The 27,621-nt window shown below is 55.1% G+C and overlaps 1 protein-coding gene across 2 annotated transcripts in view; it reads right to left on the reverse strand.

The window, feature by feature from the left end:
* Positions 1-26,813, reverse strand: part of LOC105471877 (sarcosine dehydrogenase) — a 63,737-nt gene extending 36,924 nt beyond the window's left edge. Inside the window, exons 1-11 of one of the 2 annotated variants that reach the window (XM_071078562.1) lie at positions 26,704-26,813; positions 25,887-25,937; positions 22,456-22,816; positions 21,042-21,220; positions 19,925-20,104; positions 18,997-19,120; positions 18,698-18,798; positions 7,176-7,280; positions 5,513-5,642; positions 1,331-1,417; positions 909-999 (exon numbers count right to left, since the gene is read on the reverse strand). In XM_071078562.1, the coding sequence (XP_070934663.1) occupies positions 909-999; positions 1,331-1,417; positions 5,513-5,642; positions 7,176-7,280; positions 18,698-18,798; positions 18,997-19,120; positions 19,925-20,104; positions 21,042-21,220; positions 22,456-22,786 (1,328 nt within the window). In that variant the 5' untranslated portion in view covers positions 22,787-22,816; positions 25,887-25,937; positions 26,704-26,813. Of the gene's footprint in view, positions 1-908; positions 1,000-1,330; positions 1,418-5,512; positions 5,643-7,175; positions 7,281-18,697; positions 18,799-18,996; positions 19,121-19,924; positions 20,105-21,041; positions 21,221-22,455; positions 22,817-25,886; positions 25,938-26,486; positions 26,506-26,703 lie in introns of those variants that run through there. The other variant, XM_071078561.1, reaches the window with a different exon arrangement.
* Between the last annotated feature and the right edge of the window lie 808 nt (positions 26,814-27,621).

The raw sequence follows: 27,621 nt of genomic DNA on the forward strand, positions 1-27,621 counted from the left end.
TCCAGAGCCCACCCCACCTACTGCCTCCCCAGGGAGGCCGTCCACCGGCAGCAGCCGGGAGCAGAGCGGGCTGGAGAGACCTGGAGGCCGGCCTCCCTCCATGCGGCCCTGCTTCACCACCCCTCAATGCATGGGGTGCGGCCCGGGCCACAGGCCCTGCTGTGTGGGTCGGAGAGGCCACCGCCATGGGGATTAGACACAGGAAGAACCTCTCTCCTTGCTGGGGAGCGCCTGCACCACTGTCCTGTGCTCTGCAAGAGATGGCCGTGACTGGCAGAAGGCCACCAGGATAGGCTGCCGTCACTGGCTCTGGCTGTCAGCACCCCGGTCCATGCCTCAGCTGGGGATGACTTAGCGTTCCCATGTGCGGACTCCATGCCGGGCGCCTCACCAGCACAAATGTCCTCCCTGCTCCCAAAACCTCTGCAGCCCCTCCCCACCACCCTGCGTTATAGACGAGGAAGTGGCTTGCACTGGGTCTCATTCCTGGCCGCTTTGTCAGTGTACGATTGAACGGGACAGCCAGGGCTGCCTGGGTGCAAGACGCAGTACACACAGTCGGCACAATTTTCCCAGCTCAGCCCTGCTCCCTCCTGCCCCCAGGCCTCGGTCTCCCCATCTGTGAGGGGATGATGCCATCCCATTGATGACTCCAGAGCTGTCCAGGGGCTCAGGCAGGCCCCTGGGACAAGAGATCTTGGAAGCTGTAAAGGGGCGTGGACCTGCCCCCCGGCCACCCCCTCAGCACTGCCCACCTTCTGCTGGTGGCCTTCCTCCCTCACTGCTGCCTCTTCCAGGAAGCCACCTGGATTTCAGGGAAGGCCCCTTTCTAAGTAGCCCTCACTGTTTACCCCACCCCACCTCTCCTGAGTGGCGGGCCCTGCCCTTAGGTCCCAGTGGACACTTACCTGATGTCATAGCCATGCATGTCCTTCTCCGGGCGCCCATGGATGATCCAGTGGGCCAGCTCCTGTCCACAGCCACCACCCAGCATCATTCCTGGCAGGAAGAGAAGTGCAGGGCTGCGGTCTGCCCCCCAGGGTCCCCCACCCATGTCCAATCCCATGCCCCCATCTCCACGGACAGCACAGACACTCCAAGCCCCGCTCTCCCCAAACCTGGGGTGCTGCACGCCTCTCGACTGGACTGCTGCCGGACTGGACCCTGGCAAAGGTGCACTCTCTGGGGAGCAGGAGCGGCTGGACTCCCCAGCCTCTCTTGTCCCCACCACTGTCGGCGGCCACAGGGCTCCTGTGCCCACCTCCCCCAGAGCTCTGGGAATGGCAGGACCACCCTCTTGGGGGCCAGGAGGACTGCTGCCCGGACTCACCTGCGCTGTTGAAGCCGCAGCCCAAGAAGAACCCTCGCAGCTCAGGTGCCTCCCCCATCAGGGGCTTGTGGTCGGGCGTGAAGGATTCTGAAAGGGAGAGAGAGGCCCAGAGTCCCTTGCAGTGCACGCACTCTTGGGGTGGGGTCTTCCCAGAGAGGAGTGATCAGGCAGGGGTCTGAAGGTGCCCCTCCACCCAAACCCTCTCCCTCCTCTAGGCCCTGTTCGGTGGCACTTCCTCATGGGGGCCTCCCCGCTGGCTCCTGCCCTTGTTCTCCGAGCCCCTCCATGTGTGCTGCCGGAAGCAGCTGACGGCCACCTGGCTGGGTTCTGCCTGGTGGGGTCCCGGTCTGTCTTGTGACCTTTGTCCTGCCGACAAGGAGCCCTTCTCTGACCCTGGAGACCACGCTGCTGCTCCCCCACTGCACCATCATCCTGCTGTGTCCCTGCCAGAGACTGGTCACTCCTGCCCACTGGACCTTGAGAGGGCAGGGACCAGTTTTCTCACTGCACATGCCCCGGCCTAGCACAGGGTCAGAGCCCAGCAAGTGCAGGTGCTTGATAAATGTCTGTTGAGCCAACAAAGGATCCGAAGTTCTGCGGGGGAGGAGACCAATGTCCTGCTCCGGCGGTCACCGCTGAGCCTCAGACAGAGGCCAGGACACGGTGGGACAGGAACCCTGGCTCTCTGTGGCCACAGTCCTGGATTCAAACCCTGCTTCACTCCTTCCTAGCTGTGTGGCGTTGGACGAGTCACTTTGTCTCTGAGCAAGGCTTAGTGTCCTCGTCTATAAAACTGGGATAGCAGAAGCTCCTTCAGAGGGCTGTGTGCTCGCCAGCCTACAGACATTCATGTCCTGGGCCTGGCCCTGGGAGGCAGTGCTGAGCAGCACATGTCCCAGCCCTCGAGGAGCTGACGGAGGGAGGGAGCGAATACTTACATAAGCAAAAAACAGACGTTCTGGTAAAGAAAATACGAGGAGCTGAGGGCCACGCGTCACGGACGTGCCGGCTGCTGCTGTTGGCGCCCTAGCACCACCCCGTGTTAGATTCTAGATGAGGAAGCAGCCGGCCCTGGCCTGAGGGACCCCAGGGCACCAAGTCTGGGGGGCCATCCTCTGCATGCAGACCAGAAGCAAGCGCCGTCCCGCTCCCTGGAGGGCGATCAGGGCCCCCACGCTAGGAGCTGAGGGGGCAGAGAGCCACGGGGAGCCTGGGCTGAGAGCCTGGCCAGGAGAGGCAGAGCTCCTTGAAGGGGCAGAAGGTGGCAGGGCCACTGCAGGGGAGGGTGGAGGAGGCAGGCGAGAGGGGCAGGGCCCTAGGTGGAGGGCCTGGGTTATCAGGGCAGAGGGCAGAGGCCGGAGCAGCCATCTGGGTGAGAGACAAGGAAGATTCCAGAGAAGATGATGAGGCAGAAAGAGTGAGCTGAGGCTGGGTGCAGTGGCTCATGCCCGTAATCCCAGTACTTTGGGAGGCCAAGGCAGGTGGATGTCTGGAGCCCAGTTCAGGACCAGCCTGAGCAACATAGTGAGACAGGATCTCTACAAAAAATCAAAAAATCATCCAGATGTGGTGGAGTGAGCCTGTAATTCCAGCTACTCGGGAGGTAGAGAAGGGAGGATGGATGGCTTGAGCCCAGGATGTCGAGGCTGCAGGGAGCCACAATCCAGCCTGGGTAACACAGCAAGACCTTTTAAAAATGGGGGTGGGGGAGGTAACCTGGGCTGGGTTTGGGGATGGCCCAGGGAGCACTTTGGGAAGGCTGGAACTATTTCCAGGCCCAGGGCGGGCAGGAAAGAAGCTCTGAACAACCTCACAGGGCATCTGCGGGGAGCGCTAACAAGAGCTAGCAAAGGGGCAGCTGTAGGGAACAAGGGTCTCTTGGATGTTTCACAAATGACTCAGGCGGGTTGAGCAACCCGAGGACGCATGGGACCTCCAGGCAGCATGGCCAGGGGCCAGGCCTGCGGCTCCCACCCTGACCTTGGTGAGCTCCACCATCCTGGAATGAGAGCTCTGCCTGCCCTCTGGGGCGCTCCCTAAGTCACGGGGGCCTGGGACTTCCCTGCTCTTTCCTGGAGGCCAAAGGCCATTGGCCATGCCTGGCAAGGAGAAATGCTGATTCCCCACCAGTCTCCCATCCAGCCGACAGACCAGATCCAAGATGTTCTCGCCTGCACATCTTCCCCAGAATAGGGCCTCGTGGGGAGTACCGGCTCCCCAGGCTAATTAAAACGAGGCAGAGGAAAAGAAAGAAAGAGATAGACAGAGAGACGCCTGGGGTTATCTGTGCTCCTGGGCTTCTTCCGGGCCTGTGTTTCTCGCTGCCAGACCCACGCAAGCTGGGGGGGTTGCAGGGGTGGGGGCAGTGAGTCACGGTCGTGTGCTCCCACCCTGCACGCTGCCCTGGCCCCTGGGGGCTCCATCTGCTTCTCCCTGGGGCTGCACTTCGCGTGGAGCCTAATCCACGAAAGTAGCCCCTGCCGGCGGCTGAGCCGATGCTGAGTGTGCCAGGACAGAGGGGGCTGGACGCTCCGGGGGGCCACAGCCCTTCTGTGTTGGGACTCTTCCCTGTCTTTAAGGTCGTCGTCTGCTCCCTGCATGGCCCGTGGAAGTCCCTGGGCCCCCCGCTTCGTGCCGCCCCACTCTACTCAAATGCTCTCTACAGCTGCTGGCCCTGACCCATGCCCTGCACCGCCCTGTGGCTTCTCGTCCCTAGGCCACCCTGCCAAGTCGGTGCTCCGTCACCATCTCACAGATGCACCTACTCCGGAGGGCACCCACTCCAGTGCCCTTCACTCAAGGCACAGAGGGACTCACCAGGCTTCTGACACTAAGTTTCCCTGGGGGCAACACTGTTTCTCTGAACCTCTCTCCCGGCCCTGAAGTGGGGCCAGAGCTCCCCCTACCAGGAAGCAGTGGGGAACACTCATGTGATTCTGCTGGAACCCCGATGTGGGCGAATCTCTGTGCCCACCTGGTGCTCCCCTGCCCAGATCAAGTATCCGCGGCAGGCCCAGCGCCATCTCGCCCTCCAGGGCCGGGCTGGGCTGCCCCCGCTCCTGGCCGCCTGTCTTTGTCCTCAGGCTGTGGCCACCCAGCCACTCCATGCCTCCTGTGAGAGCACCCACCCACGGGCTGTGGTCAGTGACTTGCATTGGGTCTCCCCTGCCAGAAGGAGGGCGCTGGCCTGAGTGGGCCTGCCTCGGGCACAAACGAGGTGCCACTTAATGTAGAATGAATGCCCTCATGAAGGAACGCCGGTGCTCTGGGGTCACTGGTAGCTCCCGGGCTGCCCCACACTCAGCTTGGGGACATCTGGCTCAAAGTCCTGTGGCTATAAATACCAGGGTGCCAAGGCCAGCTCCAGCCCCTGCTGCCTCCCAGAGAGGGCACCTTTGCCAGGGCCCAGGCCAGCAGCCTCAGCCCCACACCCGCCCCCTGGGGCAGAGCCTTCCGGCCTCCCCAGGCCAGCAGGGTGGGGCAGGGCTGCGCTGCGCTTCAGATGACCCACGTGGGGCATCTGGGAGCTGAGCCCACCTTTTTGCTCCCGCCTCCTCCAGCTCAGTTCTCCTGGGGCCAGCGAGGAGGGCCAGAGTTAGGGGAATCTTGGCACAAGAGCCTTCCCCCGCTGAGCTGGCCTCCGGGTGCAAGCCGCCAAGAACAGTGGGGAGGCCAGCAGCATGGGGTCCTGGCCAGGGCAGTGCTCTCTGGGAGCGGTGGGGGCTGGGGCTGGAGGCAGAACTGGGACTCACAGCTGTATAAGCCTTGCATCAGGGAAGGTCTCAGCCCTTCCATTCCTCACTCAGCCTCACAGGGTGCTGGGATGCGGCCCGCTATTCCCATTTTACAGATGAAAACACAGAATTCCAGGGAAAAGTCGAGTCTAGGGATGAAGAAGCCCAGGTGGGGAAGCCAGGACGAGTCACACTTGAGGCAGGAGGAGGCCCTGGCCTCGTGCTTGGGGCAGATGGTGGCCCTCACGAAGCCCAGGCCTCTCGCCCGTATTGAGGAATAAAGGCCACACTTAGCACCCAGGGCTGCTGGAGTCATGCAGCCAGAGGGCCCGGGGACAGCCCTGGGTCCCCTGTGGGACACAGGCTGGCCTCAAGGGGCATCACTACCAATAGTCGTCAGACGAAAAGACCCACGGACGCCCACCCCAGCTCCGAGGCTCTCACTCACCAGGGCCACAGACCGTGGACTTGATTCCTGTCTTCTCCAGCACAGGGACCCGGGTGATGGCACCTTCAATGTGCTGGGTGAACACCTCCCAGTCCAGGTCAAAGAGGCCGAAGGCAAACTTGTCTGACACCTGCCAAGGCAGCGCAGGGGGAGTCTCCTTTATCCCCAAGAAGGCCATGCGTCCCCATGCAAAACCTGCCTTGTGATGGCTGCCAGGCCAGCCTCTGCTGAATCAGATGCGTTAGAGGGCTGGTGGTCACCCACATGTCCCGGCAGTTTGTCTCCCCTACCCACCAACCCATCAGCAAGGCCTGTCTGCTCCCCCTCCCCACCCCGGCCCAGGCCTCCACCCACTCAGCCCTTGATGGTTGCTGTGGCCTCTGGCTGGTCACCCTATTCCCCACCCTCCCTCAGTCCACTCCCGTAGATCCCACCATGCCCCTTCCCTACTCACAAGCCTCTTCTGGCCCCCTGAGGCTCATGATGGCCCCAAAGTCCTGCAGGTACCAGCCTGCCTACCTCTACCACTGGGCCCGCCACCCTGACTTCCCGCGGCTCTTTGGGAAGAGCAAGCTTGTTTGAGCTCGAGGCCTTCACCCCTCAGTGGCGCAGTTCTTTGCCCAGACCTGGTACGCTGGTTTGTGGTCTCGGTACAGGGCTCTGCTTGGATGTCCCCTCCCTAAAAAACCCTGCCCTGACCACCCATCTAGAGGATATCCTTCTGCTCTAGTCTCTCTTGGCTGATCCTTAACCTGCTAATTTTATTCAGTGCATGATCGCCTTCCAGAATTTCATTCCTTATTTGTTTGTTTGTTTGTAACAGAGTCTCGCTCTGTCGCCCAGGCTGCAGTGTAGTGGTGCGATCTCGGCTCACTGCAACCTCCATCACCTGGGTTCAAGTGACTCTTGAACTCAGGCCTCCCAAGTAGCTGGGATTACAGGTGCCTGCCACTACTCCTGGCTAATTTTTGTATTTTTAGTAGAGACGGGATTCCACCATATTGGCCAGGCTGGCCTCAGACTCCTGACCTCAGGTGATCCACCTGCCTCAGCCTCCCGTAGTGCTGGGATTACAGGTGTGAGTCATCTTGCCCAGCCGTTTGTTTGTTTATTGTATGTCTCCCCACCAAAATACAGGCATCCAAAGTCAGGGACTTCCATCTTCGTTTCCCTCTTTCTCCAGAAATTAAAGCAGATTTTAGCCCAAAGTAGCCACTCAGTAATTCCATGTGTGGACTAAATGCATACACACATAGAACGGGGCTGCAGGGCTGCCCTAACCCCAGAAGCTGCCCAGGGAACAGCCCAGGCCAGGGGAGATGTTGTTGCAGCAGCTGGCTGGGAGGGCAGTGTCATTTGCTGAAGGCCATGGGACTTGTGTGCTCTCATGCCCTTCTGAGGCCATCACTGCACACTGTGCAGCCCTTCACTGTTGATGTTTTGAGGCAAAGCCCTCCAGCTGCCCCAGTTCTGGATTTGACTGCCTGCCAGGACCCTCAGGGTAAGAGCAAGATGGCTTTGAGCTTGGTGGGGCCGGGGACCTGCCACTTCTCGGGTGTTCCTCTGAGGAGCTTCAGGAGGCTGGTCTTCCTGAAAGAAGCCCTCTCAATGCGGAGATGCAGCCCTGACTCCCTCCCATTAACCCAGGGCCCTGGCATCTTACCTCCTCCCAAAAGATGGGGTTGGCCTCATAGCCACCCACAGACAAGGCATCCCCTTGGAGGCGGAGGTAGACGGAGGCATCGTGATCACGGACGTTGGGCATGTTCTGGAAGGCAGAGAGAGAGGCTTTGGCATCAGCCAGAACTGGGTGGGGACTGGTTCCCCATGCCCCATGGTGGGCCAGCACCTCCACCCGGGGTCACCAGCCCAAGATGGTCCTCCTCGCTGTAGGACCCTGAGGACAGGGTGGACACGGGGTCTTGAGTTACACACAGTGAACGGGTCACTGCCATTCAAGCCTGTCCTTCTCCAAATCCCACAAAATAACAGCAAAAGGGGAAGAAGGAAGAAGGAATGGATGGAGGAAGAGAGCGAGGGAGGGAGGGAAGCAAAACGTATAACCCACAAAGATGAGAGAATAGGCAGAGGCAACAGCAGAGGATGGATGGGAGATTCCAACCAACCCTGGAGGATGCAGAGTAGATAGAGGAGTGGTGAGCCTTAGCTGGGGCTGGAGGAGAGGGAGACTGAGCAAGACAAGCCAGTGTGCCCCTCCTGCCTCCTCTTGAATCTTCAGAGCTACCCCAGGTTCTTCTGCAGGGGGTAATGTGCTTGCTCATGTACGGAAGGATCTTCCCCTGGAGATGTGGGTCCTGAGAGGCTCCAGACGTGGGGAGAGTGGACTGCCATCCCCCCACCCCCCATAGCAGATTAGAGACTCTTCTGTGAGACACTGAGAGGCCCAGTGAAGACTTGAGATGCTGACACCAGGGTCCCCCTAAAAGAGAAGGGCTTGCCGCCCAACCTTCCTGAGAGGCTCTCCAGTCCTCCCCTCCAAGCCTCCAATCAGACTGCTGCTCACTCTCTCATAAAAATAAAACCACAGGGTCAGACACGGTGGTTCACACTTGTAATCCCAGCACTTTGGGAGACTGAGGCAGGCAGATCACGAGGTCAGGAGATCGAGACCATCCTGGCTAACACGGTGAAACCTCATCTCTATGAAAAGTACAAAAAATTAGCCGGCGAGGTGGCGGGCACCTGTAGCCCCAGCTATTCGGGAAGCTGAGGCAGGAGAATGATGTGAACCCGGGAGGTGGAGCTTGCAGTGAGCTGAGATCACGCCACTGCACTCTAGTCTGGGAGACAGAGTGAGACTCTATCTCAAAATAAATAAATAAATAAATTAATTAATTAAATTACATTAAATTAAATAAAACCACAGGCCGGGCGCAGTGGCTCACGCCTGTAATCCCAGCACTTTGGGAGGCCAAGACAGGCGGATCACCTGAGGTCAGGAGTTCAAAACCAGACTGGCCAACATGGTGAAACCCCGTCTCTACTAAAAATACAAAAAATTAGCCAGGTTTGGTGGCACATGGCTGTAATCCCACCTACTCAGGAAGCTAAGACATAAGAATCTCTTGAACCTGGGAGGCGAGGGTTGCAGTGAGCCAAGATTGCACCATTGCACTCCAGCCTGGGCAACAAGAGTGAAACTCTGTCTCATAAATAAATAAATAACCACAAACCACAACAAGAACATCAGGAATACAAGAAGATGGTGTATTAGTGTGTTCTCACACTGCTAATAAAGACATACCCGGCCAGGCGCGGTGGCTCACGCCTGTAATCCCAGCACTTTGGGAGGCCGAGGCGGGCGGATCACAAGGTCAGGAGATCGAGACCACGGTGAAACCCCGTCTCTACTAAAAATACAAAAAATTAGCCGGGCGCGGTTGTGGGCGCCTGTAGTCCCAGCTACTCGGGAGGCTGAGGCAGGAGAATGGCGTGAACCCGGGAGGCGGAGCTTGCAGTGAGCCGAGATCGCGCCACTGCACTCCAGCCTGGGCAACAGAGCGAGACTCCGTCTCAAAAAAAAAAAAAAAAAAAAAAAGACATACCCAAGACTGGGTAATTTATACAGGAAAGAGGTTTAATGGACTCACAGTTCCACATGACTGGGGAGGCCTCACAATCACGGTGGAAGGCAAATGAGGAGCAAAGTCACGTCTTACATGGCAGCAGGAAAGAGAGACAGCATGTGCAGGGGAACTCTCTTTATGAAACCATCAGATCTCCTGAGACTTATTCACTACCACGAGAACAGTATGGGGGAAACCACCCTATGATTCAATTTACTCCACCTGGTCCCACCCTTGACACATGGGGATTATTATGATTCAAGGTGAGATTTGGGTAGGGAGACAGCCAAACCATATCAGAGTGAAAGACAGTGCTATGAAAAAGGAATCTAAGATGAAGAAAGAGGTCTTTAAATGAGATATGATAGTCAAAATTTACAATTCAACAGAAGAGCCAGATAAGGCTGGGACCATCATCCAGCGATTAGGCTAAAAGAAAAAGACTACAAAACAGGCCAGGCGCGGTGGCTCAAGCCTGTAATCCCAGCACTTTGGGAGGCCGAGACGGGCGGATCACGAGGTCAGGAGATCGCGACCATCCTGGCTAACACGGTGAAACCCCGTCTCTACTAAAAAATACAAAAACTAGCCGGGCGAGGTGGCGGGCGCCTGTAGTCCCAGCTACTCTGGAGGCTGAGGCAGGAGAATGGCATGAACCCGGGAGGCGGAGCTTGCAGTGAGCTGAGATCCGGCCACTGCACTCCAGCCCGGGCGACAGAGCGAGACTCCGTCTCAAAAAAAAAAAAAAAAAAAAAAAAGAAAAAGACTACAAAACAGAAATCGGGAGTGGAAAAAAATAAGAAAATCAGAAGGTCCATCTTGAAAGTCCAATCTCCATTTTACAGGGGTTCCAGAAAGAAAAGACAGAGAAAAATGGAGTCGAGGAAAATGTCAAAGCAACAATCCAAGAAGAGTCCTCAGATTGAAAATCACACATTCATATGGAAGGGCCCAAGAGTGCCCACCAAGCCCTGGGTCTGGACAGAGGCCTGCATCAAGGCCACGCCATGGGAAACTGGGTGGCCAGGACACAACACTGGGTGGCCAGGAGGGCCATCAACAGGGGACCGCATTGCTGGAGGCTGGAAGACATGGAGCAGATTCTTCAAACGTCTGATGGATGTTTTTCAACACAGAATTCTAGATCCTGTCAAGCCATCAATCAAGTGTAAGAAAAGAATAAAGGCTTTTTCAGACATTTATGAACACAAAACATGTACTTCTCACATACTCCTTTGCAGTAAATGGCTAGAGAACACACTGTGACGAAAGGAGGAAAATAAACCCAGAAAGAATAAAAGCTATGGCTCCAGGCAGGGAGAAGTAAAGAAGGCCCTGGAGTGACAGCATAGACCACACAGTGGCCAGTCTGAAAGGGAGCAGAAGATCTGAAGGCAGCAGGAAGTCCTCCAGGGGAGGGAAATGGGACTTAGAGGCATTAGGTGGTTTATCTGATGTGTATGCATAGTCAGAAAATAATATCAATAGGTGTTTGACAGATCCCTTGACACAATTGGGGAAAAATAGTGACAGTTATGGACACACATGCAAATACCCTCAACAAAACAATAGCAAACTGAATCCAGCAACATACAAAAGGGATGATACACCATGGCCAGACTGAACATGGTGGCTCATGCCTGAAATTCCAGCACTTTGGGAGGCTGAGGCGGGAGGGTCACTTGAGGTCAGGAGTTCAAGACCAGCCTTGGCAACATGGTGAAACCCCATCTCTACTAAAACTACAACAACCAGCTGGGTGTAGTGGCACATGCCTGTAATCCCAGCTACACAGGAGGGTGAGGCAGGAGAATTTGCTTGAATCCAGGAAGCAAAGGTTGCAGTAAGCCAATATCATACCACTGCACTCCAGCCTGGGCAATAGAGTCTCACTCTGTCTCAAAAACACACGACAAAACAAAACAAAACACCATGGCCAACTGGAATTTATCCTAGGAATGCAAGGTTGGTTTAATGTATGAAAACCAAACAATAAAATACACTATATCAACAGAGTACAGGACAAAAACCACATAATCATTCCAGTAGATGCATAAGAAGCATTTGGCAGAATCCAACATCTTTAATGATTTAAAAAAAAAAAAAAAAAACCTCAACAAACACTTAACAAACTTGGAAGAAGGGAACTTCCTCAAAGTGCTGAAGAATATCCACAAAAACCCACAGCGAATGTCATACTTGAAGGAAAAAGAATGACTGATTTCCCCCCAAGATCAGGAATAAGAGAAGGATATCCATTCTTACTCCTTCTACCCAACATTACATTGGAGGTTTTAGCCAGGGCAGCAATTAGGCAGCAAAAGTAATAAAAGGCACCCAGATTGAAAAAGAAGAAGTAAAAATATTCCTATTTGCAGATAACAAGGTCTTGTATATATAAAATCCTAAGGAACCCACTAAAAAACTACTAGCTCTCCTCTCTCTCTCTCTCTCTCTCTCTCTCTCTCTCTCTGTCTCTCTCTTTCTCTCTTTCTTTCTGACAGAGTCTCACTCTATCACCTGGGCTGGAGTGCAGTGGTGCCATCTCAACTCACTGCAACCTCCACCTCCTGGGTTCAGGTGATTCTCCCACCTCACCCTACCGAGTAGCTGGGATTACAGGCATGTGCCACCACGCCTGACTAATTTTAGTATTTTTAATAGAGACAGGGTTTCACCATGTTGGCCAGGCTGGTCTCGAACCCTGACCTCAAGCATCTGCCCACCTCAGCTTCCCAAAGTGCTGGGATTATAGGTGTGAGCCACTGGGCTCAGTCAAAAAACTAATGTATTTCTATACACTAGCATTGAATAATCTGAAAAGGAATATAAGAAATAATTTCACTTACAATATCATCAAAAATAATAAATACGCTTAGGAACAAATTTGACAAAAGTCTTTCTAAAAACTAGAAAATACTTTCAAAAGAAATTAAAGAAGATCTAAATAAATAGAAAGACATTTCATGTTCATGAAATGAAAGACTTATTTTTGTTAAGGTGACAACACACCCCAAATTGATCTATGGCTCCAACACAATGCCTGTCAGAATCTCAGCTAGTTTCTTTGAAGAAATTAAATAGCTAACCCTAAAGTTCATACAGAGATGCAAAGGACCAAGAATGCTCAAAACAATTTTGGAAAGGAAAAACAAAGTTGGAGGATTCACACTTCTTGATTCCAAACTTACTGTAAAGTTACGTAATCAAGACAGTGAGGTACTAAATAAGGATAGACCTACAGATCAATGAATTAGAATTGAGAGTCAAGAAATAAACCTTCTTCTTCAGAGTTAATGATTTTCAATAAGGGTGCTAAGACAATTCCTTGGGGGAAAGCAGACTTCTCAAAAAATGGTGCTGGGCCAACTGGATAGCCACATGCAAAAGAATGCAGTTGGACCCCTACCTCACACCATGCACAAAATTTAACTCAAGATGGATTACAGACATAAGTATAAAAGCTAAAACTATAAAAGCCTTAGAAGAAAATATTAGAAGTAAATCTTTATAGTCTTGGGTTGGGAAATGTCTTCTTAAATATGACACCAAGAGCACAAATGACAAAAGGGGAAAAAAAGAGATGAATTGGACATTATTAAAATTTAAAACTTGTGCTACAAACCATACCATAAATAAAAGTGAAAAGGTTATGTATGACTTCTGGATTCTGAGAGAAAAAAAGAAAGTGAAAAGACAACCACTGAATAGAAGTTTCAACCACTGAATAGAAGAAAATGTTCATAAATCACATACATAATAAAGGACCTGTATCTAGAATATTTAAGGAAATCCTACAACTCAATAAAAAGATTTTTTTTGAGTCAGAGTCTCACTCTGTCGCCCAGGCTGGAGTGCAGTGGCGCTACCTTGGCTAACTGCAAGCTCCGCCTCCCGGATTCACACCATTCTCCTGCCTCAGCCTCCCGAGAATCTGGGACTACAGGTGCTGCCACCACGCCTGGCTAATTTTTTGTATTTTTCATAGAGATGGGGTTTCACTGTGTTAGCCAGGATGGTCTTGATCTCCTGACCTCATGATCCTCCTACCTCAGCCTCCCAAAGTGCTGGGATTACAGGCGTGAGCCACTGCACCCAGCCAAGCAAACCTATTCTTAAATGGGCGTAGTGTCTGAGTAAACCTTTCTCCAAAGAAGATATACAAATAAATCAATAAGCACACGAAAAGAGGCTGCACATCATTAGTCATTAGGGAAATGCAAATCAAACCCACAGTGAGACACCACCTCACACCTTCTAGGATAACCGGCATTAAAAAAGACAAAAAATAACAACAGTTGGTGAGGATGAAGGGGAACTGGAACCCCTCCATATACCTCACTGGTGGGAATGTAAAATGGTGCAGCTTCTTTGGAAAGTAGTCTGATAGTTCATTGAAATGTTAAATAGAGTTACCATATGATTCAGTAATTCCACTCCAATGTATATATTGGGTGTTCCTTATCTGAAATGCTTGGGAACAGCAGTATTCCACATTTTTTATTTTTGGGGATTTTGGATATTTGCATTATTGGATATTTGCATTACCTGTTGAGCATCCCCAAACCAAAAATCAAAATCCAAAATACTCCAGTGAGCATTTCCTTTGAGCATCATGTTAAGAGTTCAAAAAGTGTTGGATTTTGGAGCATTTTGGAGTTTCAGATTTGGGGTGCTCAACTTGTATAAACTCAAGAGAAATAACAACATAGGTCCCCACAAAAACATGCATATGGATGTTCACAGCAGCACTATTCAAAATAACCAGAAATGAGAAACACCAAATGTCCACCAGTGGGTGAATGAATAAATAAAGTACATTCTATCCATACAATGGAGTATTATTCAGCTGCAAAAAAGTATGAAATACTGATACATGTACTACATGGACAAACCATGAAAACATATGACGCAAAAGAAACCAGACATTGTGTGATTCCATTTCTACTAAATGTCCAGAATAGGAAACTCCATTGAGGCAGAAATCAGATTTGGGATTGCCTAAGCCTGGGGATAGTGTGGGAAATGGGGAGTGACTGATAACAGGTATAGGTTTTGGGGCATGAGGATAATGTTTTACATACACACACACACACACACACACATACACAACAGTTACAGAGGAAACTGGGACAAAGCAGCTGGGACAAAAACTATTAATGACTCCAAGAAACACAAAAAGTTGGACACTACTTGATCAGGCATTAACAATGTTTACGTAATCAGCTAGGCACGGTGGCCCACGCCTGTAATCCTAGCACTTTGGAAGGCCAAGATGGGCGGATTGCCTGAGCTCAAGAGTTCGAGACCAGCCTTGGCAACATGGTGAAACCCCGTCTCTACTAAAATACAAAAAAAAAAAAAAATAATTCCACTGGGTGTGGTGATGGACGCCTGCAATCTCAGCTACATGGGAGGCTGAGGCACGAGAATTGCTTGAACCCAGGAGGCAGAGGTTGCAGTGAGCTGAGACTGTGCCACTGTACTCCAGCCTGGGCAACAAAGTGAAACTTTGTCTCAAAACAAAACAAAACAAACAAACAAAAAACCAATGTTTACAAAATCATAATATGGCAGACAGGAACTGCTGATTTAACCAATAAACAAACCAAACAAAACAAGACGATTTAGAAAGCAAGCAGGCATAACGTCCACCTCCACTGCGGCTCCTCTGCACGCAAGGAACAGCCTTCTCTCAATGCCTCTGTCACCTGCCCCTGAACTGGAGATGAGCACAGGACACGTGACCCCTGACCCGCCTCTGAGAGCAGAAAAGGGGATGTGCAGAGACCAGAAGGGACATCCTGGCAGATGCTCCCTCCCTCTCTGCCGGGATCCCAGGAGTCCTGTTCATTGGAATGAAAGTATCTGCATCAAGGGATCGTTGTCAGGCAGCACATAGAAGTTCCCAGTAACTGAGCACTGTTTAAAAATAATAATAGCCAGGCGAAGTGGCTCACACCTGTAATCCCAGGACTTTAGGAGGCTGAGGCAGGAGGACCACTTGAGCAGTTTGAGACCAGCCTGGGCAACATAGCAAAATCTCATCTCTATAAAAAATACAAAAAGTAGCCAGGAGTGGTGGCACGTGCCTGTAGTCCCAGCTACTCGGGAGGCAGAGGTGGGAGGATCGCTTGAGCCCAGGAGGTTGAGGCTGCAGTGAGCTATGCTCGTGCCACTGTACTCCAGCCTGGGAAACAGAGTGAGATCCTGTCTCAACCAATGATAATAATAATAATCATATCCTAACCTCTACCAGCACTACTACTTTGAAAACAAAGCCGGCCCCAGAGCTCCATAGAGCAGGACAGTGGGGACACCTGGTGGCCGGGGAAGCCCCTGACGCTTGTCCCAGCAGGATCCGTGTCTGGACTTTCCTGCCCCTTGCACAGACCCTGCTACCTCTGAGCACCCAGCGGAGTTCTCAGTTCAGCACCAGCGTCCAGTGGAGCCCTGGCCTTTCTCTCCAGACAGCAGCCTCCTGCTCTGTCTCCAGTCTGGCCCTGGTGCCACTGACTCCCTGCCTCCTGACCTCAGCCCATGCCTTCCATCCACCTCTTTCTTCCATCCGAGCCCTGCCTTATTGCTCCTGCCCTCTGAGATCTTTCTCCGAAGCTCCAGCTGGCAACAACTCCACACCCCTCTGTCCTTGTCCTTGTCATCACACATCTACGTCCTCACCAGCACCTGCTGTATGCCAGGCACCATGCCCAGCTGCATCACTCTGTCCTTCCCGCAACAGAGCCTGAGGCAGTAGGGATGGTTATTACCCATTTTGCGGAAAAGGGAACCAAGGTTCAGAGTGGTGACAGACTTTCCCAGCCTGGGTGATGGAGGAGTCAGCGTTTAAACCCAGCACCCGGGCTCTTACCCACGACTCTGCCCCCGATGGAGAAGCCACTCCTTGCTGCTGCAAAAGGATGCCGGAGTGCAAATGTGAGACCACCTAAGAGCACCCGGGCCACCTGCTTCAACGACAGCTCAGAGAGGGAAGAGATGAGCCCTGGCCACAAAGGAAGCTGTGGGCAGAGCTCTCTAGGACCCAGGCCTGGGACAGATCCTCAGAAAAGGGAGATCCTTGGGGCCACACAACCCTCTGGCCACCCAAGAAGAAAGATGAACCACACGTGAGACCTGAGCCCTCACCTGCCAGCCGGAGCCCCCAGGCCCCAATGTGTGTGGCTGTGTCTGATCAGGGTGGATAGTGTCCGGCTGCACAAGGCTGCCACACCTAGGGAGCTTCCTGAGCAGATGGAAATGGGCTGCACAGGTGGCATGCACCCAAGACAAGGCCCCCTGCAGGTGGGTCAGGCCACAGCAGGTGGGCAGGTCAGGGCCGGCGGCCTGGCTCCTTCTTCAGATTCACACCAACTGCCCAGCGGCAGCCTCTGGAAGGGCCAACTTCTGGGCACCTGCACATGGCCAGGTGTCAGAGGAACATGAGGGGCTCTGTGCGAAGCCCCGTATCTCCATTTTTCTCCTACCAGGTCTCGGAGCTGCCGGGGCTGGTTGCCCTTTTCCTGTGCTCTGGTACCAGAGGCATGCTGGGATCTGGACTGGCTTTGTAAGTAACACCCCCTAGCTTTGCTTGAATCTTGACATAGACAAGAGGAGGCAGCTGCAGGGACCTAGGCCAACTCTGCCTTGCTTCTTCCCTGGAAAGGCATCTCAAAGGCAGGCCTTGGGAGGAATCAGGGATGGAGGATGGAGCCACAGTCCTGGGCTTGGTGGACACTCTGTGGCCACCCTCCCTGAAGTCCCAGGACACAGCTCTGCACGCCCTCCAGGAGCCCACTGCAGCCTGAGCACGACCCCTGGTGGCCACCTAGGGGAAGAGGCTCTCCCCAGGGACCCGGAGCCGGGGAAGAGGTCTCAGCACTCAGCTCTGACACCCACCGTGTGACTACTCTTAGTCCCTAACCCGGCACGTGGCACCAGCCACCCGCAGTGAGCGTTTGCTGGAGTTAGACTCATTCTATGAATAAGGGGTCCTGAGTCCAGTGGGGCGTGGCTTGCCAGTGCACTGCAGTCAGAGGCAGGAGCCCACTGGGACCGGCTCCATTTCCCCACCCTCTTCATCGCCCTGGTCTACGAAGCAACCAAGCCTGGCACCTCCCCGGTGACCACAGGGAAACCAGGCTGGCAAAGGGTGGTGATGGGTAGCCCCTAGGGACGAAGCTCCCAGCTCAGGGGCCCAGGCTTCCCTCTCACTGGCCCTGACCCTAAACAAGGGCAGTCTGTTCTCACATTGACTCTGCCCCACAGCCTCTGGCCCTGGCTATCTGAACAGCCTGCAGGTCCCGACTGCCATGCATGCTCTGTGCACGCTTCTTGTCCACCACGCCACCCTCAAGAGCCTCACCTAGATGCAGCCGCCTCCTCCAGGGAGCCTCCCCTCGTCCACTAGGGCTGGGAATTCCTATAGCCCCTGCGTCCCCATCAGAACCCTTATCAGCATGTTCTGGAATTGCACGTATACTTGTCTGTACCTCCCAACTCTACCCAGCAAGAATTAGATCTCTGTCTGTGTTATGGCCACAGCTTCTAAAATCGGGTCTGAAACACCGAGCTCACCCCATCAATGTCTGATGCAGGGAGGGTTTGATGGAATGTGAACGGTTGGATTAATATGTAGGTAGATGCTGGAGGAAGGGCAGAGGGAGAGATGTGTGGCTAGAGGGAGGGAGGGAGGGAGGGATTGATGTGTAGAAGGTTGAGTGGGTGGGTGGATGGAAGGATATATGAAAGAAGGGATGGACAGGTGAACATGTGGATAAATAGATGAATAGATGGATGGAGAGATGGAGGAGGGAAGAATGGATGGAGAGATGGCAAGATGAATAGAGGGAGGGAATGAGTGGAGGGAGGAATGGACGAAGGGAAGGGAGATGGGTAGAGGGATGAGGGAATAAATAGGAGAAGGCGTGGATAGATACAGGAGTAGATGGATGGAGAGACAGATGGAGAGACGGAAGGCTGGACAGAGAGAGGAATGAGTAAGGGAGGGTCACATGATGAATGGATGGAAAGAGGGCAGTCAGTAACATAGTGGCAGGAAGCTCCCAGCCACCACCATGGGAGGGAGGGGTTGAGGACAGGAGAGAAGAGAGAAGAGAGGGCAGGAGGCACCCAGGTGCCAGCAGGTGCACCCAGGCCCCCAACCTCCCTTGGCAGAAGGCTCTCAGAGAGGTTCTTCATGCCAGGAACCAGCACCCTCTGAGACAGGCACCCCAGGCACACTGGGAGCATGCAAACATTTGGGGCTTCCCTGAAACTCCTGGGCACAGAACATGACAAAAAGCTAGGCCTCCTGCACCATGCAGGACAGGCTGGGCTGCGTTCTGGGCATCAAGGAGAGGCCAGGCCCTGAGGAACAAGGGGGTCAGCCCCATCAGGGATACCCCTGTGCTCCCTAGTTTAATCTTCACACCACCTGGAAACACTCCGTGTTACAATCCCCATTTCACAAATGAGGTGACTGAGGCTTGGGGCAGTGAGGGAACCCACTAGGGTCGCACCACCTGGGTTCAAGCTGGGATTCAGAGCCAGGTTGCTGTGCCCCCCACAGACTGACACAGAACCCGGGGTGTCCACCTACCTGAATCCCCTCGATGCGCTCGGTGACGACATAGGCATGGTGCATGGCCACCAGCGGGACCTTGACTCCAGCCATCCGGCCCACAGCACTTGCCCACACTCCTGCGGGCAGAGCACAGACAGCTCAGCTCTGCTGACACCTGGTGGGAGCTGCCTCTCAGGTGTGCACAGGCTGCCTCTGCAGACCTGTCTGCCCTAGCAGGGGCTCCCCACCCCAGAAAGAAGCCCTACAGAGGTGGGAGCAGGTTTAGGGAGCAGCCAGCATGGCCACACAGGAGTCAGGAGAAATGCTATTCCCACCTGCACAGTTGACCACGCAGGGCGTCTGGATGGAACCGTGTGGAGTCTCCACACCTGCAACCCGCCGCACCCCAAAATCATCTGTCCACACACGAATGCCGGTCACTGGGCAGTTCTCAATGACCTGGGATTGAGAGGAACTGCTTCTAAAACTCCATGGGACTCCCTGGGGGAGTTTACCAACCCCCCTTCAACCAACCTCTCCTCCCAGAGGGGAGCTGGGGACACTGTTTCTGCTAGCAGCAGGTCCCCTGTGATACTATCAGGGAAACGGGATGACCACAGCACCAGAAAACTAGACCCACCCATGCCTCGACTTGGAGAACTTGAAAGTTGATCAAGTTCTTTCACTTGACTTGTTTGGGGGAACCCTCTTTTCATAATGTGAAAAAGTAACTGACTTTTTTTTTTTTAAAGCAAGATATTTGATTAATGGAAGGATGTTTGCAGTCTACTGTTTGGTTAAAAAAAAAAGTCACAAAACAACAGCAGTTTGGTTCTATTTTGCATACATATATATTTTCATAGAAAAATATTTGGAGTAAAACATACTAAAATGTCAATACTAGTTACTGCTGGGTGATTTTGACTTCTTTTTTGCTTATGTGTCTTCTTAAAATTGTTCTACAAAGATGTGCAGAGTTGAGATAAATGTAGATACAAATTACAAGAAGGGCTTTTGAGACAATTTGCTTGTGCAGCAGAGGAATGGGTGCACCCACGGCATGACCTGATGTCTGTGAACAGACCGAAGGCATAGCCTCCCCTTAGCAGGGGTGGACCAGAAGGCTCAGAGAGGTCCTCACTGGCCCCAAGTCACACAGCAGTCAGAGAATGGCTGCTGTTCTCTTGCCTTCTGCTCTCAGGGTTCTAAGGCAGGAGGAGTGGGCTGGGAGCAGGGGACCCAGAGCCGGGGGGCCGTCAGTACCTGTGCTCCTCGGGCAGAGGCTGCCCTGGCGAGGGTGCTACAGGTGCCAGCCGGGTCCATAGTACCGTCGTGGGGCACATACAGGGTTCCGTAGAGGTCGTCCACGTTCATCAGCGGGTACAGAGTCTTGGTCTCTGCCGGGCTCAGCACATGGGATTCCACACCATACGCCTTGCCAAGCTGGGAGGACCCAGGGAGATTAACTGAGTCTGTGGGAAGCAGACCGCTGGGCCACTCCCTCCCCATCTGGGCATCCACCGCAAACCCCAGCCTCACTTTCTCCCAGAAGCCTTAGCCGGTCCCCACGGCTTCGGAGCCTGTCCCTTGAATCTGCTTCAGCATAAGAGTTAAGGAGCAGGGGATACTCCATTGAAGCAGGCTCCAGGGCCAGTCCCCCTGTGCCAACCCGACCCTCACCAGCTGTGTGACCAACCTGGGGCAAAGTCGCTTCAGGCTCACCCAAGTGAAGTGGGGGTGAGAATAGTGTATGTCACTGACCAAGAACTTAGACCAGTGCCCGGCACAAAGTGTCTATTATATAAAATAAATAACCCCACAAGTCTAATACTTTAGGCCTGAGAAGTTTCCCAGTCAGACCAGCTGCCAAGAAAGACGAAGGTCCTCAGTTTCAGAGTGTCAGATAGACCACGCCCCCACATTGATTGCCCCAAGAACAGCCAATCAGTGTCCTCAGGCGTGGACCACTGGGAGGGAAGAGCTGAGCCAATCAGATTCCCTGTCTGGGAATTCTGAATGAAGCCTGGCAAAGTCACTTTCTCCAGGTGGCACAGCCAGCAAGGGGCAGCGCTAGGGCTGGAACCCAGATCTGTCACCTGCCGGGGCTCCTTCCCTGTGGCATGTCCTCTCTCTCGTGGCAGAACGGTGCCCACCGACATAAGCCCCACCCCCGACCCCGCAGGAAGCAGACTCATCCACACAAGCCCCCCACCCCCAGCCCCTCACGGGATGCGCACACGGACATGAGCCCCCCGTACCTCCATCCTCACAGGGAGCCCACCCTACCCCCCACAGGGCGTGCACTCACCAATATGACCCCCCAGGGAGTGCACCCCCCCACCCAAGTCCCCCTCTTTGCCCCCCGCAGGGGAGCACACACCGACATGAGCCTCTTGTACTCGTCCAGGCGCTGCCGGTTGGACGCGATGAAGAGGCCCCCGTTCTGGATCCAACCCGTGTGTAGTCCCGTCTCCTCCTCCAGCTCCCGGCTCACCACACGCCGAGTGTGGGCCAGAAGCTCCACCTCCACGTCACTGGGCCGCAGCTGCCACAGCAAGCCTGCCCAGGAGGGTGGGTGCCATTACTCCCCAGGGAGGGGACTGCACCTCCTTCCCCCCTACGAATATCTGGAGATACCCTGATATTCAACCATGGGTGTCTTTCTCTGCAGGGTCTTTCTCTGCAGGCCCTGGGGGGCCTGGAGAGGTTGTTGAGCAGGAAATAACGGGACCAAGATGAATGTGAGGGAGGTCTCGCCCTTGGGCAGCTCAGAGAGTGACATAGCAAGGGCCCCCATTTTTGGAGCACCTACTGTGTGCCAAGCCCCGTGCTAAGCCTGTCGTCCTATGAGGAGGGCATGATTCTCTTATCGATCAAGTTCAAGTGGCACCAACAGTTCTGTGGCCAAGGTCACAGAGCAGGTGAGTGGGGGCACCAGGACACCAACCCACTACTGAATGAAGCCTAAATCTGCACTCTTCCCAACAAAGGCTGCCCTCCAGCAGCAGAGTCTGAGAGGTGGCAGGCCAGGGGTGTGACTGATGAAGTGTCAGGGAAGGGGCTATGACAGCCCAGCTAGGGGCCGGTGAGAAGGCAAGAGCAAGGGTTGGAGCCGTGGCATGTGGGAGCCGGCTCGCATCAGCTCTCAGGAGCCCGGGGATAAACCTCTTCCCAACTTCACAGTCAGTGACCTCATACTGGTGGTTTGCTATTGGCCAAGGCGGGAGTGTTTATACCACAGAAATTGGCCAACACTGCAAGTCAGGAGATCCCATTTACCAGGACACCCATGGTTGAAAGGGTGAAGGCAGAAGGTTGGCTGTCCTGGGACATGCACACCATAGGTGCTTAATACATGCCCACTGGTTAGTTAGGAGAATGAGAACTGTAGAAGCCTCTGGTGCTCATGGAGGACACAGGTCTGCTTCACCCCTAAAGGTCTCCGTCTGTCCTCCTCCACTCCCTGGGATGCCCTCAATCCTGGTGGCTCTGTCCGGGAAATGGGGCTTCTGCTCTCTGGACCAGCTGCCTGGAGTTTCCGGCCTTGTTCCCAGCTTCACTCTCCAGGCCACACAAGCAGCATCTACTTCCTCCTCCCACCACAGCTCTTGAGAGACTTGGAGGGCAAGCAGTACCCCCAGCTCCACCCATCTGCAAATTGGCCAAGCACCCTTCCCCAGGGTCTCTTCCCCAGGCTGGTGGTTGTGAACCCTGAACTGTCTCAGCTAGCAAGGGACTGTGGCCCCTCGCTATGTCCTATCCCTCCCTGGCCCTACCTGGCCCCTGGTCCCTACCTGCCGTGTGCCAGGTGGTCCCGGAGGTCAGCCGCTCCCGCTCCAGCAGCACCGCCCCACTCATGCCCAGCTTGGCCAGGTGGTACAGAGTCTGGCAGCCCAAGCTGCCTCCACCAATGACCACCACGTTGGCTATGCTGGGCAGGGGTCGGCTCGGGCCTTGGGCCACCACCGAGGTGCCTTGTCCCTCCTTCAGGGTCCGCTGATACGGCACACTCTTCTCGGCTGTGGGGCCAGATGCGCTGGACAGGTTGCATGGCCCCAGGCCCCGGGTAGGGCTCTGGCGAGGGCAGGCAGCAGCCACACGTAGGGCTCGGCTCAGTGAGGCCATGGGGGCTCCGGGCCTCAGCACAGCAGGGAGCTGGGGAGAGAATCAGAGCTGGGTGGGGTGCAGAGGGGACATGGTGGGGGCTGTGCTGAGTATCCAGGGGAATAAGGGCCCTACGGTATTACCTCCCAGAACTTTCCTCCTGCCGCTTCCCCGTGTCATGCATGCATTCATTCATTCATTCATTCATTCATTCTGTGTGTATTTTTAAGGACCTGGTATGCAGCAGGCTCTGTCAGTGCCCGGGGCAACCATGGTGAGGATAGGTCTCTGCCAGCCCACAGAAAAGACAGGGAGCGCCAAGCTCTGGGTAGGAGTGGGGGTCGGGGCCATAAGGGGAGGCAGAGAAGAGTGGTTGATGTGGCTGGCAGAGGTCCAAAGTGAGATCTGAAGAAAGCGGGCTGCCCCGTGAGGCCAGGCAGGGAGGACGGAGAGGGGACTGAGGACAGAGGACCGATAGCTGGAAAGGAGGAGCTCTGGTCTCAGGCACGCTCACCCCCAGGTCGCAGACAGTGAGAGGCCAGGGCTGGGAGGGGGCCGTCCCGCCAGCCTCGAGAGCCCTTTCAGAGCTCAAGATGCTTCTGAGGGACCATGCAGCCCTGGGAGCCCACAGGTCTGTGCTGAGGCAGACCCCAGGTCCTGTGGTGTGGGGATGGGACCTGGGGGAGTGCCCAGAGAAGGCGGTGGTGGTGGCACAGCAAGGCAAGGCAGGGGCTGTGTTGAGGGATGGAGTCAATTGCACTCCCAGACAGAGAGCCAGGAGGAGGGAGAGTCACTGTGGACGCTACAACAGTGGCCACAGGGTATCAGCAGACAGCCTTGAGATGGGGCACCCAACCCCCAAGCCTGGAGCCAGTGCCTCCTCCTGGGCAGGCCCCTCCCAAACCCAGACAAGAGGTGTTGCCCCCTCTTCAGCCCCAAAGCTCGGTGGGACCTAAGGCAGAAGCTGATGAAGGATGTGGTGTCTGGGCTCTGCTCCCTTGGGGCCACTGGGATTGCAGAGTAGGAGCTCAGAAGCTAGGTTAACAGGCCTTCCTCCCCTCTGCTCCATCCCAGCTGACCTACCCCAAATCCCTCCTCCTCCTTCAGGAAGCCCTCCCAGATCTCCCCAGCCAGAAAAATCCAATAACAATGAGAATGCAAGAGGGAGCCCTCCTTCTCAGGAGAGAAGGCGCTGATGAAAACGGATGTCTCCTTGGGTGCGGGTGACGCAGGACAGGCAGTCAAAGGAGTCGTCATGTCCGGGGGACGCAGCAACCGTGGTGACTGTGCAATCAATACAATCAGCCTCCACGTTTGCGTTGTAACTGAGCTCATTCAAGCAAAGCTGTCTGCCGTAGGGCTTTTCCCTTGGAGAGGGCATGCCCACATTGATTTCACCTGTCCTCAAACTGACCCCTTTGCTCATTCTAATAGTAAAAAACACACCCCTGGGTGGAGATTTTAAGATGCTAATGAGGCCGGGCTGGGGGGCTCATGCCTGTAATCCCAGCACTTTGGGAGGCCAAGGCAGGCGGATCACCTGAGGTCAGGAGTTCCAGACCAGCCTGACCAACATGGAGAAACCCCCGTCTCTACTAAAAATACATTAGCCAGGTGTGGTGGTGCATGCCTGTAATCCCAGCTACTCAGGAGGCTGAGATAGGAGAATTGCTTAAACCTGGGAGGTGGAGGCTGCAGTGAGCCAAGACTGCGCCATTGCACTCCAGCCTGGGCAACAACAGTGAAACTCCGTCTCAAAAAAAAAAAAAGATGCTAATGAGACATGTGACGTTTGAACAAGCATGTACAGCTACCTCATGTGCACCCAGAGGACCCGCCATCACATGTTTCCTAGTAACCTCTCTTTCCACCCGCTTATGAATAATTGTGGAAGACTCCCTGAAAGGGGGTTTCTCCAGCAATGGTCAACGCTGCCTCACCCTTAGGAGCAGTCCCCCCAAATCCTCTCTCTCCCAGGGTGCTGCAGTGTCTTTTCCGCACCTAACTTTCAAAATGTTCTTTTTCCTTTGCAATAAATTGCTCTATGCTGCAGCTCTTTTGCTGTGTGTCTCATGTTTAAATTCTTTTGTTTGTTTGTTTGTTTGTTTTTTTGAGAAAGGGTCTCACTCTGTCATCCAGGCTGGAGTGCAGTGGCATGATCTCGGCTCACCGCAACCTCTGCCTCCTGGGTTCAAGCGATTCTCTCGTCTCAGCCTCCTGAGTAGCTGGGATTACAGGTGCATGCCACCAGGCCTGGCTAATTTTTGTATCTTTAGTAGAGACAGGGTTTCACCATGTTGGCTAGGCTGGTCTCAAACTCCTGACCTCAGGTGATCCGCGTGCCTCGGCCTGCCAAAGTGCTGGGATTCCAGGCATGAGCCACTGTGCCCGGCCTAAATTCTTTAAACTAAGAAGTTAAGAACCGAGGTCTCACAACAGCCATCAATGGAGGGGTGGGGTGGTGTCCTGCGCAACGTGGACCTCCACTGCCCTTTTCTGGGATCTACAGGAAAAGTGAAAGGGATGTGGCTGTGATCCGAGGTGTGGAGTGCTGTGCCACCTACATCAGTATGAACGATTGATGTAATTAGCTGAGAAAGTCAGCCTCGTTTTTCAAGAGTGGACCATATGCTATGCACGTTCGTTCACTCTCGTTGAACACCTATAGACACATACTTCACAGCGGGGGAGTCTGACACATGGAGAGGTTCCCTGAGGTGACCAGGGTCACAGGGCCTCCATGTGGCCGTGCCAGGGACTCTCTCCTGCCCCCTCTTCTGACCATCCCAGGGGGACTCAGGACCCACTGCCACACCCTGTCCCACCTGAACTGTGGGCACTGCCCAAGCCTGACGAGGTGCAGAACCCTGTCCTAGGTACAGTGGGGGATGTGAGGGGGATCCCAGCTCTCAGGCAGGTCAGGGCGGCCCTCCCATCCCCTGCCCCAGCGCCCTGTCCCCAGGGAGGGAGCAGGGAGTCTGCTCGGAGTGGCGAGGGGAGTGTGGAGGGGTTGGAGCTTGTCCTCAGCCTCTCAGCCCTCAGTGTGTCAGCCTGTCTGCCTCCTGCCTGCAGAGGTGGCCCCAGACAAGGAGGCATGCCCCCTGCACGTGTCTGTACGTACCTTCAGTGCTTGAAGGTCCACAGTCTTCCAGGAGCCCCCAGAAGTGGTGCCCTACGAGGGGAAAGCCAGCTTGAGTGGCACCGAGGAAGGTTCTCCAAGGCTGAACACCCCTGCCCCGCCCCCCACCACGGTGCTGCACGCACGGCACACCTGGTCAGCTCTGGGCAAAAGTCTCTCTCCTCCTTCCAACTGTGCCCAACACAACGGCTGCTGGCTCCAGAGGCTGCCACGTGCCCCTTCACCACCTGTCTGGACAGTCAGGGCTCTCGGGACTGCCAGACTGGGGGCTGGGGACTGGCAGCGGCCCCAGTGGAGACAGCCCGGAGCCCCTCCTGCCTGCCACCTCCCTAGAAATAGCTGCCTCCATATTAACCCGCTCTCCTGCCCCCTCCAACTCTCTCCCGCCCCTGAGTCAGCTTCCCAGGAGTGAGGGCTGAGGACAGCCCTGGGCTTGGGATCAGACAGACGGTGGAGGTTTTGTCACAGGACCGGGGCCTTGAGCAACAACTTAACCTCACTGCAAAGCAGGGGACCCAGGAACGCCCTCCTCCTCCCAGGCTCAGGGGGTGGCGGGGGTCAAGCGAGGAGAGCGCCTGGCACCTTCGCCTGGGGCGGGAAGGCAGATTGTTGTGGGGTGGAGCGGTGGGGGGCGGGGAGGCAGCTGCCCATATGGTGAATCCTGGTCCTGCTCACCCAACTGGATGGTCCCTGCAGCCACAGGCAGAGGGAGATCCCAGCCAGCTCCGGCCAGGCCCAGCCCCGCCCACATAGGGGAGGCCCCAGCCTTGTCCCTCCCTGGGGGTGTACCTCCAAGTACCTCTCGTCAGCTGCAGCGCCCCTCGGCCCTAAGAGTGCTTGGCCCAGCGGAGGTGCCTTCACCTTCTTGCTTCCCAAGCAGTGGCCTGGCCGGAACCCCAGGCCTCCCCCGCCCCCTGGCCTCGCTGCCAGTCCCGTGTCGCCGCCCAGGATCTGGGCGGAGCGTACCGCCCACCGCCGCGGCTTCTTGGCCAGCTCAGTGGGGGCTTCTAGGCCAGCCCAGTGGGCAGCTCCCTCTGAGGGTGGCAGAGCAGGGCTGTAAACCCCATGCCCCATTACCCGTAGGCGACCTGGCAGTCAACCTCCCGCTCCAACCCTCATTTCCTCATCTCTGAAACAGAGGCCTCAGGGTTGCTGCAGTGAACCCAGGCACCCCTGCCTGCTGGAGCCTGCCTGAGCTCCCCACGCCCAAAAGGAGTTATGCACAGGCAGGGTGGGCAGGAATAGCGGGGTCAGCAGCAGCTTGGGCCAGGGGCCTGTCCATTACAGGGAGGCTCCTTTGGTGAGGTCATCTCAGCACATGTCCCAGTTTGCTCACCCCCAGGGACAGGGCACTCGCTGCCTTCAGAGGCGGGTGAGAAGGCCTGGGTCAGCTTCCCAGGGACAGGGGCTCCTGTTCTGTCTGTGTCGTGCTCTCCTGAGCTCCCAGATCCCTCCCGTGTTTGGGGAGAGGCCCAGGAGCCACTGGCTCTTTTACTGCACAGTACGTAGGCCCCAGGGCAGGGATTCCAGCCTCCAGTGACTGTTGGGGACAGCAGTGCTCAGGGAGGGGGCCACACAGCAAGCTGGTGGGGGAGGCAGACTGGATGCTGCAGCCTGACTCTGGGCTGGGGCAAGTCACCCATTCCCAGGCAGAAGTGGACACCCAGAAGAGGGGTGCGGAGGAAATCCAGAAAGAAATCCAGAAAGAATACACCTC

Source organism: Macaca nemestrina, chromosome 14, assembly GCF_043159975.1.
Source record: "Macaca nemestrina isolate mMacNem1 chromosome 14, mMacNem.hap1, whole genome shotgun sequence".
Taxonomy (NCBI): Eukaryota; Metazoa; Chordata; class Mammalia; order Primates; family Cercopithecidae; genus Macaca; species Macaca nemestrina.